The 12,821-nt window shown below is 47.3% G+C and overlaps 1 protein-coding gene across 2 annotated transcripts in view; it reads left to right on the top strand.

Moving 5' to 3' along the window:
• The window catches only part of LOC140424755 (activin receptor type-2B), a 771,495-nt gene that overhangs the window by 181,142 nt on the left and 577,532 nt on the right, over positions 1–12,821 (top strand). For both annotated transcript variants that reach the window (XM_072508132.1, XM_072508134.1), the window contains exons 3-5: positions 3,177–3,283; positions 7,789–7,940; positions 11,077–11,220. In XM_072508132.1, coding sequence (XP_072364233.1) covers positions 3,177–3,283; positions 7,789–7,940; positions 11,077–11,220 — 403 coding nt within the window. The remainder of the gene's footprint in view (positions 1–3,176; positions 3,284–7,788; positions 7,941–11,076; positions 11,221–12,821) is intronic.

Genomic DNA, 12,821 nt, shown 5'->3' on the forward strand with positions numbered 1-12,821 from the left:
GGACAGCTTGACCCCAGAGGCTGTTCACTGTGGATTGTCAAGTTGATCTGAGTTGAGTACTGTGCCCTAGTGTTGATATATAATCTCGTAGCCAGATCATGTGACAGCTTCCTCATCGCAAAACATGCGATGTATAGTTTTGCATTCCAGCCTGCTCGAGGAGGGGTGTTCAGGTTTCCATGGATATGGGAACAGTTTTTAATTCTTGGATTTATCAAGAGTTGTTGAAGTTAACCATACGATTTAGGAGCAGGAGTATGCCATTCGGCCCCTCGAGCCTGCTACACCATTCAATAAAATCATGGCTGATCTGCTTGAGTTTCGAGTTCCACGCAATGTCAAATCCTCCTTGGATCGAATACTGTCCCTAATTTCCCTTGTAAGCCATGGATTGACCACGTTTCCCGTTTTATTTGTGACAGGAATGAACAATTGTTGCAGTTCCCCCAAGCGCTCCTTGAACGTTTGCCTTTGCCTGTCCACCGTCATCCCTTTAAATAACGTTCCTGAATCCATCATAGCCAACTCACGCCTCATACCATCATAGTTTCCTTTATTTAGATACATGGGCCTACTCCCAGAATCAACTACTACTCTCTCCGGCTTGATGAAAAGTTCTGACCTATTACAGTCGCTCATCCCCAAGGGGTCTCCTACAACTAAAATCCCAATGATTCCATTCTCATTACACAATATCAAATGTAGGATGGACTGTTCCCCAGTTGGTTCCTCATGTATTGATCCAGAAACCAACCCGCATACACTCCAGGAATTCCTCCTCCACCGCATTGTGACTAATTAGATTTTCCCAATCTATATGGAGATTAAAGTCACCCACAATTGCAGATGCTCCTTTATTGCATGTGTCTCTAATTTCCTGTTTAATGCCATTCTCAACATCATCACTACAGTTTGGGGACTTTGGAGTCTGGGAGATGGAATACAATGTTGACAAATGTGAGGTTATTCATTTTGTTCGGTATAACAGCAAAAGGGATTATTATTTAAATGATAAAATATTAAAACATGCTGCTGTGCAGAGGGACCTGGGTGTCGTAGTGTATGAGCCGCAAAAAGTTGGTTTACAGGTGCAACAGGTGATTATGAAGGCGAATGGAGTTTTGTCCTTCATTGCTAGAGGGATGGAGTTTACGACTTAGGGAGGTTATGCTGCAACTGTATACGGTGTTAGTGAGGCCACACGGAGTATTGTGTTCAGTTTTGGTCTCCTTATCTGAGAAAGGACGTACTGCCACTGGAGGGTATGCAGAAGCGATTCACTAAATTAATCCCAGAGTTGTGGGGGTTGGATTGTGAGGAGAGGTTGAGTAGACTGGGACTGTACTCGTTGGAATTTAGAAGGTTGAGGAGGGATCTTATAGAAACATATAAAATTATGAAGGGAATAGATAGGGTAGATACGGGCAGGTTGTTTCCACTGGCGGGTGAAAGCAGAACTAGGGGGCATAGCCTCAAAATAAGAGGGAAGTAGATTTTTAAGACTGAGCTTAGGAGGAACTTCTTCACCCATAGGGTTGTGAATCTATTGAATTCCCTGCCCAGTGAAGCAGTTGAAGCTCCTTCATAGAAATGATTTCAAGACAAAGATATATAGTTTTTTTGAAGAATAAAGGGTTATGGTGTTTAGGCGGGAAAGTGGAGCTGAGTCCACAAAAGATCAGCCATTATCTTATTGAATGGCTGAGCAGGATCGAAGGGCCAGATGGCCTAGTCCTGCTCCTTGTTCTTATGTTTTTATATGCAACCCCCACTAATGTTTTTTGCCCCTTGGTGTTTCTCAGCTCGACCCATAGGTCCTACATTGTCGGAGCTAATATCCTTCCTCACTGTTACATTAATTTCCTCAGTACCCAGCAAAGCAACCCCACTGCCTTTTCCTTCTTGTCTGTCCTCCCTAAATACAGAAAACTCCTGGATGTTCAGTTACCATCCTTGGTCAGCTTGCAGCCATATCTCTGTAATCCCGACTATACCATACCTGTTTGCGTGATTAATTCATCCACTTTTTGCAGAGACTCTGTGCGTTAAGGCACAAAGCCTTGAGGCTTAACATTTTAACATTCCTTGTCCAGTTCCCATTATTTTTCACTGAGGCCCTGTTTGATTCCGGCCCTTTATGTTTCTGCCTATCACTTTTCTCATTCCCCTTTCTGTCTTTTGTTCTTGTCCTTGATTCTCTTCCCCCTCCCCCACCCCCGATTCCTTGCACTGCATTCCATCCTCCTGTCATTTTATTTTAAACCCTTCGCAAACACTAGCAAATACTCCCCCAAGGACATCATTCCCGATCTCAATGTCCCAGGAATTTGAAACCTTCATACCATCTGATATTTCCTTCTATTTCTGTTCTGATTAGCGCGTGGGACTGGTAGGCCCTACCTTTCAACTTGCTTCCTACCTCCCTACATTCTGCTTTTAGGACCTTATCTCTTTTTTTACTTATGCAATGTTGGCTGCAGGGCACTATTCCCAGACTGCTTCACTGCGGTGCTGACTGCAGGACACTGTTCCCAGACCAGTTCAACCTTTTTCTTTTGACCCCTGAGGCAACATGATCAACGGTCCTGAGGGGGCTTGACAGGCTGAAGGCTGAGAGGATGTTTCCCTTCTGAGAGGGATGTAGAACCAGGGGGCACAGCTCCAGAAGAAGGAGTCTCCCATTTAAGGTGGAGATGAGGAGCAATTTATTCTCTGAGATGATTGTTAATCTTTGGAATTCACATCCCCGGCTAATGGTGGAGGCCGTGTCGTTGGCTAGACTCGAGGCTGAGTTCGACAGGTGTTTGATCGGCAAGGGAGTCGAGGGTTAACTGCCAGTGGGGGAGACGGAAGGGGAATGAATTTGTGGGGATAAAAGTCAAGTTACAAGGAGCCACAGGAACTGGGCTCCCAAGGATTAATGTCGATTGAATACAGGTTCACTTCCGCGTGTGTACTCATTGTGCAAAGTAATTAAATCGTTCATCAGAATTCTAGGTTCAGTGTGCTACAACGTATTAATTGTCTAATGAACCTTGAAGTCATCGGTGGTCTTTTGTTTGACATACTACTCACCGTGGTGTACTGGGCTTTACGCCTGCACCGTCAGAGGGCGATGGGATCAGCTCAGCCTGTGATTCATGTGCTATTTACTTCTGTTTGCTCTCCCCTGACAGAGTGGAGTGTGTAGCCACGGAGGAGAACCCTCAGGTATTTTTCTGCTGCTGCGAGGGGAACTACTGTAATGACAGATTTTTCCACTTCCCAGAGTCTGTGCCAGAAGGTGAGTCTGTACGTGCATGTGTGTCCATGACCGTGTGTGCGTGCGTGCATCCATGACCAGGCGTGCATGTGTGTGTGACACGAGTGAACAAAGCCTGTGGCCCACTTAAAAAAAGAAACAAATAAATCATTTGCAGCTGATTCTCAGTCGAAATCCAAATGTCGGCATCAGCTATCGCTATCTACATTTAACTGGGTCTCCCCCGGCTTTGAGAAGGAGTCTTTAATCTGCGTTGCTGCTATTTTCTTTCACAGTGAAGTTTTGGATCTTCAAGCTGGAAGATGGACATCAGATGTTACACAAAGGACTCTTCATTTTGTTTACCCCCCCACCTCCACCCGCTCCACCACCCTATCTCCAAGTCCCAAATGAGAACAGAAAATGCCGGTAGCATCCGTGGAGGAAGAAGCGAGATACCGCTTTCGGATCCCTGACCTTTAATCACAACTCCCACTGTCGGTGAGGCCAGAATCAAAGCTGGGAAAGAGGAAAAGGAAACTTGTGCTATGAAGTGATGTCTTCGTATATCTCACGAGCGCTGCTTCCAAGGCAGAGGACCTTGGCAGTCGGCAATGCCAAACTCAACCTGCCAAGGCCAGTGGATGAGAAGACATCCTGTTTTATTCTTGAGCTGGGTTTTCCCAGCTGCTCACCTTGGTGCAGCCTGGGTCTGCGGAAGTTGAGCCAGTGGCACCAGGTGAACCGAGAGAAGCCGGCGTACAGAGGATCTGCTGCTTGCTTGGTCCAAGGCACAACAAAACTGGCCTCCACTCATCCATCTGTGGGACCTGCTTTACTTCAACGAGCTCAAGATTCTCTTTGGTTTTCCCGAAACAATCTTATTCACAGGTGTCTAATCATTAGTGTCTGTTCACCTACTTCTTGTCCGTTCTGAGGCTGCGAGGGTTTTCCATCATTGCAGGCTTCCCATTTGTACTCGGTTGTGTGTCTCTAGTCATGTCAATGGTGCAGGTTCAGATCCCGCCGCTGCCACCATGTTGTGTTCTTAATTATGAACCTACGAACAAGGGGCAAGAGTCTGCTCGGTTGTTTGGATTGGATTGGATTTGTTTATTGTCACGTGTACCGAGGTACAGTGAAAAGTATTTTTCTGCGAGCAGCTCAACAGATCATTAAGTACATGGGAAGAAAAGGGAATAAAAGAAAATACATAATAGGGCAACACAACATATACAATGTAACTACATAAGCACTGGCATTGGATGAAGCCTACAGGGTGTAGTGTTAATGAGGTCAGTCCATAAGAGGGTCATTTAGGAGTCTGGTGACAGTGGGGAAGAAGCTGTTTTTGAGTCTGTTCGTGCGTGTTCTCAGACTTCTGTATCTCCTGCCCGATGGAAGAAGCTTGAAGAGTGAGTAAACCAGGTGGGAGGGATCTTTGATTATGCTGCCCGCTTTCCCCAGGCAGCGGGAGGTGTAGATGGAGTCAATGGATGGGAGGCAGGTTCGTGTGATGGACTGGGCGGTGTTCACGACTCTCTGAAGTTTCTTGCGGTCCTGGGCCGAGCAGTTGCCATACCAGGCTGTGATGCAACCCGATAGGATGCTTTCTATGGTGCATCTGTAAAAGTTGGTAAGGGTTAATGTGGACATGCCAAATTTCCTTAGTTTCCTGAGGAAGTATAGGAGCTGTTGTGCTTTCTTGGTGGTAGCGTCGACGTGGGTGGACCAGGACAGATTTTTGGAGATGTGCACCCCGAGGAATTTGAAACTGCTAACCATCTCCACCTCGGCCCCGTTGATGCTGACAGGGGTGTGTACAGTACTTTGCTTCCTGAAGTCAATTACCAGCTCTTTAGTTTTGCTGGCATTGAGGGAGAGATTGTTGTCGCTACACCACTCCACTAGGTTCGCTATCTCCCTCCTGTATTCGGACTCGTCATTATTCGAGATCGGCCCACTATGGTCGTATCGTCAGCAAACTTGTAGATGGAGTTGGAACCAAGTTTTGCCACGCAGTCGTGTGTGTACAGGGAGTAGAGTAGGGGGCTAAGTATGCAGCCTTGTGGGGTGCCGGTATTGAGGACTATTGTGGAGGAGGTGTTGTTGTTCATTCTTACTGATTGTGGTCTGTTGGTCAGAAAATCGAGAATCCAGTTGCAGAGTGGGGAGCCAAGTCCTAGGTTTTGGAGATTTGATATGAGCTTGGCTGGGATTATGGTGTTGAAGGCTGAGCTGTAGTCAATAAATAGGAGTCTAATGTAGGAGTCCTTGTTTTCGAGATGCTCTAGGGATGAGTGTAGGGCCAGGGAAATGGTGTCTGATGTGGACCGGTTGCAGCGGTATGCGAATTTCCGTGGATCAAGGCGTTCTGGGAGTATGGAGGTGATGCGCTTCATGATCAACCTCTCGAAGCACTTCATTACGACTGAAGTCAGGGCCACTGGTCGGTAGTCATTGAGGTTCTTCGTTTAATAAGATCATGGCTGATCTTGTAGTAACCTCAAATCTGCATCCTGCCTCCTCCTGATAACCTATCAGCCCCCTTGCTTACCAAGAACCTATCCACCTCTGCCTTAAAAATATTCAAAGACTCTGCTTCTACCACCTTTTTAGGAAGAGAATTCCAAAGAATCACGGCCCTCTCTGAGAGAAAATATTTTGTCTCATCTTTGTTTATAATGATGTAAAGGCACCAATCACGCATAAGGGATTGGTTAAGCATGTTGTGGGTTAATTTATTTGGACTGGGCACATAACATGTGTACATGGATGGAAAGTTTGAAAACCTCAGCAGCAGGGCTGTGTGCGCTGTGTTCTGCTCAGCAGCCACAGTGAAACTGAGGCTGGATCATATGAATAACTTCCTTCCTAGTGATGGCATGTTGCCATCCATTAAAGGCTGATCACAACAAGTCTGTCCTGCGCTCTTGTCAGAGAGAAGACCAGTTTCAATTTAACAAGAAGAGGAATCTCGTACTCCTCCATTTTCCTGGTGTAGGCTGGAATCTCTGTAATTTGATGATCTATTTGTGTGTGAGTTATCACCTTGCTGTGCAGCACTTTTATTTCTTTGGCTATTTTCATTACCTTCGCCTTTAGGCATTCCAGTACCATACACTTGAAGACCAGCCAATCTCTGCAATCTTTTTTCCTGTTCTGTGGAGTTGTGACCCATCCTTACCTCTTCTACAGATCCCAAAGGTGTTTGGGTCAACTCCACCCTCGTCAGCAAGATATCAAGAGCGGGAGCAGATCACAGGGCAAGGATCGGGGCAGTGGAGCTCACTGGAGCTGGAACGAGCACAGTGGGCTGAATGGTCTCCTCTTGTGCTGTAATATTCTGCATCCCAGACGCTGACCCGACATGGCCTCATGACCACTGATCTGCCTGGATTTCTGTTTCTACAAAATTTTTTGCCTGACCGAGTATATTACCCAGTCACTCCCTCTGTGACACCCTGATCCACTCCTCCATCGCCCCCAATGCCACATCCACTTCCTGTGGCACCTTTCCATGCAATTGCAGAAGGTGCAACCCTTGCCCCAATACAACCTCCTCCTTCCCTGTCCAAGGCCCCAAACACTCCGTTCAGGTGAAGCAACATTTAACTTGCACCTCCTTCAATCTGGTCTATTGTATTCGCTGCTCCAAATGCGGTCTCCTTTACGTTGGGGAGACTAAACACAGACTGGGTGACCACTTTGCTGAACCCCCCCCCTGTTACTTTCCATTTCAACTCAGCATCTTGCTCTCCTGCCCACATGTCCATCCTTGGCCGAGTGCAGTGTCCCAGTGAAGCCCAACACAAACTGAAGAAATAGCACCTCATCTTCCGATTAGGCACATTACAGTCTCCTGAACTCAACCCTAAATTCAACAACTTTAGGCTGTGCACCTTCCCTGCCCCCACAGGGCCATCTGTCACTTGTTCTTGAGGTTTACTTATGCAGAGCGCACACAGACCCTTGTTCTGCTGTTAACACATCTTGCTATCTTACCTTTACGCCACTATCAGTACTTCCTTTAGTCATTAACACTTCCCTTGTCTTGTGTCTTCAAATTCTTCGTCAAATCACTTCTAGTTCCCACCTATCATGACCTCTTTTGTTGAGTGAAGGAGACCCAATGGTGTGACGAGGAAATGCTTGAGCCTTGCTTTGCACACAGTTAGCTGTTCTTAACCAGGGCAATGATGGGAGCGCTAATGTACAGGGGTTTTAGCACCCAGGACGTAAACTGGAGTGGGAGGGGATTCTGACAGACTTTCAGCCACTGGTGCCCTGCCCATCTGCCACTTGCCAAGAAGGAAGCAAGCTCTATGACCTATGACCTGCAGTACCTGCCCAATGATTGCTCGTTGTCAGCCTTCATGTGCATAGCATGCGTGGGCCTGTGCTAAGCCTAATGTCTGTTGCTGATGTGCGTGTTTGTTTGTACGCGTGTGCACATGTGTGTGTAGCGGGGGGGGGGGGGGGTGACGTGACGTGACGACGACGCACGTGCTGAATTTTTTTTCTCAAGTTCCATTTTTCCCACCCAGTTGTGTTTGAGCCACCACCTCCAACTCCTTCGCTGCTGAACATTCTGGTGTATGCCCTGCTCCCCATCACTGGCCTGTCCATGATCATCCTGCTGGCCTTTTGGATGTACCGCCACCGTAAGCCTCCGTACGGACATGTGGACATGAATGAGGTTAGTAATCCTCTTGAGTGCCGTCTATACTTGTGGGCAGCAGCTTTAAATGGTGAAAAGATGACCCCCCCCCCCCCCCCCCCCCCCCCCCGCCAAACATTCTGTGACTGTGGTTATGTTGTTATACATGGTTGCACAGAGCAAGATCCCATGAACAACGAGGGGATATCTGGATGGTCTGTTGATTTTTTTGTTGTTGTTGTGGTGATGGAAGGGGTCTTGACCAGGACCCCTGGAGTCCTGTCAGGGAATCTTCCGTCCCCACTCAAATTGAATAGGTCGTGGTTTTAATGCTTCATCTGTCCTGGTTGTGAAAACAGACAAAAGAAAGAATGACGTAGCTCCGCTCACTCCCACAGCCTGGCCCAAAGAGCTTTACAGTCAATGAAGCACTTTTGAAGTGTAGTCACTCTTGTAATGTGGGAAACACAGCAGCTAATGCACACACAGTATGATCCCTCACACAGCAATGAGACAATCAGACAATCTACAGAAGAACACGAGATCTAGGCGCAGGTGTGAGCAATTCAGCCCCCGAGCCCTCCCCGCCATTCAATACAATCATGGCTGACCTCCTCACGGCCTGGTCTCCACCTTCCTGCCCGCTCCCCATAACCCTTCATCCCGCTACTAATTCAAAACCGATCGATCTATCTCGTTTCTAATTAAAAATAAGGGCCCATGGTATTCGAGGCAAGGTACTAACATGGATTGACGATTGGCTGTCAGGCAGAAGGCAGAGAGTTGGGATAAAAGGTTGTTTTTCGGAATGGCAACCGGTGACGAGTGGTGTCCCGCAGGGTTCAGTGTTGGGGCCACAGCTGTTCTCTTTATATATTAACGATCTAGATGACGGAATGGGGGCATTCTGGCTAAGTTTGCCGATGATACAAAGATAGGTGGAGGGGCAGGTAGTATGGAGGAGGTGGGGAGGCTGCAGAAAGATTTAGACAGTTTAGGAGAGTGGTCCAAGAAATGGCTGATGAAATTCAACGTGGGCAAGTGCGAGGTCTTGCACTTTGGGGAAAAAAGAATAGAGGCGTGGACTATTTTCTAAACGGTGACAAAATTCATAATGCTGAAGTGCAAAGGGACTTGGGAGTCCTAGTCCAGGATTCTCTAAAGGTAAACTTGCAGGTTGAGTCCGTAATTAAGAAAGCAAATGCAATGTTGTCATTCATCTCAAGAGGCTTGGAATATAAAAGCAGGGATGTACTTCTGAAGCTTTATAAAGCATTAGTTCGGCCCCATTTAGAATACTGTGAGCAATTTTGGGCCCCACACCTCAGGAAGGACATACTGGCACTGGAGCGGGTCCAGCGGAGATTCACACGGATGATCCCAGGAATGGTAGGCCTAACATACGCTGAACGTCTGAGGATCCTGGGATTATATTCATTGGAGTTTAGGAGGTTGAGGGGAGATCTAATAGAAACTTACAAGATAATGAATGGCTTAGATAGGGTGGACGTAGGGAAGGTGTTTCCATTAGCAGGGGAGACTAGGACCCGGGGGCACAGCCTTAGAATAAAAGGGAGTCACTTTAGAACAGAGATGAGGAGAAATTTCTTCAGCCAGAGAGTGGTGGGTCTGTGGAATTCATTGCGAGAGGGCGGTGGAGGCCTGGACGTTGAGTGTCTTTAAGACAGAAGTTGATAAATTCTTGATTTCTCGAGGAATTAAGGGCTATGGAGAGAGAGCGGGTAAATGGAGTTGAAATCAGCCATGATTGAATGGTGGAGTGGACTCGATGGGCCGAATGGCCTTACTTCCACTCCTATGTCTTGTGGTCTTATAAAAACCAATCTATCTCTCCCCAAATTTTGTTTAGTATTCTGGCATCCACTGCGTTCTGCGGTATTCCATGGATTCAAGACGTGAAGTCATTCCTCCCCGATTGCCTCAAAATGGTTGCGTACATCTGCCCAAGAGGGCAGGTGGATTTTGACATTTCATCTGTTGGGGTGGCATGGTAGCACAGTGGTTAGCACTGTGGCTTCACAGTGCCAGGGTCCCAGGTTCGATTCCTGTCTTGGGTCACTGTCTGTGCGGAGTCTGCGCGTTCTCCCCGTGTCTGCGTGGGTTTCCTCCGGGTGCTCCGGTTTCCCCCCTCAAGTCCCAAAAGACGTGCTGTTAGGTGAATTGGACATTCTGAATTCTCCTTCTGTGTACCTGAACAGGCACCCGAGTGTGGCGACTAGAAGACAGAAAAAGAAAGAAAATTGCTTATTGTCACAACTAGTCTTCAAATAAAGTTACTGTGAAAAGCCCCTAGTCGCCATATTCCAGCGCTTGTTCGGGGAGGCTGGTACGGGAATTGAACCGTGCTGCTGGCCTGCCTTGGTCTGCTTTAAAAGCCAGCTCTTTAGCCCTGTGCTAAACCTAGGGGCTTTTCACAGTAACCTCATTGCAGTGGTAATGTAAGCCCACTTGTGGCACTAATAAAAATTATGATTATTAGTCCCTGTGCTACCTTGCTGCTCTTTCTCTCTCTCTCTTCCTCTCTCTCTCTTCCTCTCTCTCTCCCCAGCTGTGCGCTCCTGCACGCTCCCACCCCCCCGGCCACTCTGCTCTCAGCTGAGAAAGTCAGGATTAGACTCTGAATAATTTCGAAGAATTATTTTTTCCTCGTGAAAAATCGCTGCAGTGCTGTGGCTGCTGAGGCTGAGACTGCAGCATTGTTTAAAAAGAGATCTATTTGACAAGGACGGGGGTGGGTTGTGGGGGTGCGAGGACAGAAAATGTCGTTAGATCCAAGTGAAGGGAGATCATTGCTGGGCATGACAGGCCAAATGGTGCTTCCTATACAAAAAATAGAATGTGCTGGAAATACGCGGGGGAGTCGGCATCTGAAGAGAAAAGACCACACACCCTTTGTTAGAACGAAGCTGCTTCCTGACGGGGTTAGTCCGATAACTTGTTTTCTTTCTCTGCCTCCTTAGATTTTCTGTTTCTCACTTGTGCAGTCCCGCACATACCTGTTTCCATCTATTTCTGTCCCTAGCCCTCTTTTCTATGTATTCCCTCAATTTATAATGTTAGAAACTTTCTGATATGTCATAATTTAAAGTTTCCCACTGGACTATGTGTGTGTGTGTGTGTGTGACCAGTCTTGTCCGTATTATATTTTGTCCAGGACACGAGTCTGCCCTCTCCATCACCCCTGGAAGGCCTGAAGCCTCTCCAGTTACTCGAGATAAAAGCCAGAGGCAGGTTCGGTTGTGTCTGGAAGGCCCGGCTAATGAACGACTACGTGGCTGTAAAAATCTTTCCTGTTCAGGTAAGAGTTTGGCAACTCTTTTGCACCGTGCTTTTCCTTTCAAAGCGATTTATTGAGATGAAGGTGCCATTGTCGTCCCCTTTAGTTGATCACCATGCGATTCAAAACCCCTTGCCAGAACTGGCTTGAACATCTCAGAACTATAATTTATGCTCCTAGACTTGACTATTCCAATACAGCCCTGGCCGGCCCCCCTGTAAACTTGAGGTCTTGCAAAACCCTACTGCTCAAGTCTCAACTTGCAGCAAGTCCCATTCCTCTATCATCACTGTTCTTGCTGACCTCGGATTGGCTCCTGGGCTGTCCATGTTTACTTATCCCTCCTGTCACACATTGCTCCCCACATCCATTCACCACAGCGCACAACACTTGAAGCTCAGAATCATAGAATTTACAGTGCAGAAGGTGACCATTCGGCCCCATCGAGTCTGCACCGGCCCTTGGAAAGAGCACCCTACCTAAGCCCACACCTCCACTCTATCCCGGCAACCCAGTAACTCCCCTCAACCTTTTTTGGACACTAAGGGCAATTTAGCATTGCCAATCCACCTAACCTGTAGGAGGAAATCGGAGCACCCGGAGGAAACCCACGCAGACATGGGGAGAACGTGCAGACTCCGCCCAGTCAGTGACCCAAGCCGGGTATCAAACTTGGGACCCTGGAGCTGTGAAGCAACTGTGCTACCGTGCCCCCTCCGGGAAGTTCAACAAATCGAGGAAAATGCAGGTCTCCCCAGGCACCAGGACTTCAGTAATCCACTGCTCAAAGTCACACCAGCTTTTTTGGATCCTTGCACTTATCCTTCGACAATGCCGCGCCACCACGAGGAAGCTTCGGAGGCTGAACCGCGTCCACAAGGAGACAAACGTTTTGTGAAAACCCGACAAGAGACCAGTTCTGGCTTCAATCTCTCGTAAACCTCGCATGAAAACTCGTAACCCCATGGGCACAAACCATGGTGGGTGTGAATACTTGATGAACAAATAGAAAATTAAAAACTCTCCTGTGTGTGACTGAATTCGCCTGGAACAGACCACCACACATGCATCTCTCAATGCCAGATTTCAAAATAAGAAGACAACATTGCCAACAATACATTCCATTAATCCTGATGCAATTATCAATCACCTCAAATATAATATTATAAGAACTAGGAGCAGGAGTAGGCCATCTGGCCCTTCGAACCTGCTCCATCATTCAATGAGACCATTGCTGATCATTTGTGGACTCAGCTCCACTTTCCGGCCCGAACACCATAACCCTTTATTCCTTTATTCTTCAAAAACTATCTATCTTTATCTTAAAAACATTTAATGAAGGAGCCTCAACTGCTTCACTGGGCAAGGAATTCCATAGATTCACAACCCTTTGGGTGAAAAGTTCCTCCTAAACTCAGTCCTAAATCTACTTCCCCTTATTTTGAGGCTATGCCCCCTAGTTCTGCTTTCACCGGCCAGTGGAAATAACCTGCCCGCATCTATCCTAGCTATTCCCTTCATAGTTTTATATGTTTCTATACGATCCCCCCGCATCCTTCTAAATTCCAACGAGTACAGTCCCAGTCTACTCAACCTGTCCTCGTAATCCAACCCCTTCAGCT

Source organism: Scyliorhinus torazame, chromosome 6 (genome assembly GCF_047496885.1).
Source record: "Scyliorhinus torazame isolate Kashiwa2021f chromosome 6, sScyTor2.1, whole genome shotgun sequence".
Lineage (NCBI taxonomy): Eukaryota > Metazoa > Chordata > Chondrichthyes > Carcharhiniformes > Scyliorhinidae > Scyliorhinus > Scyliorhinus torazame.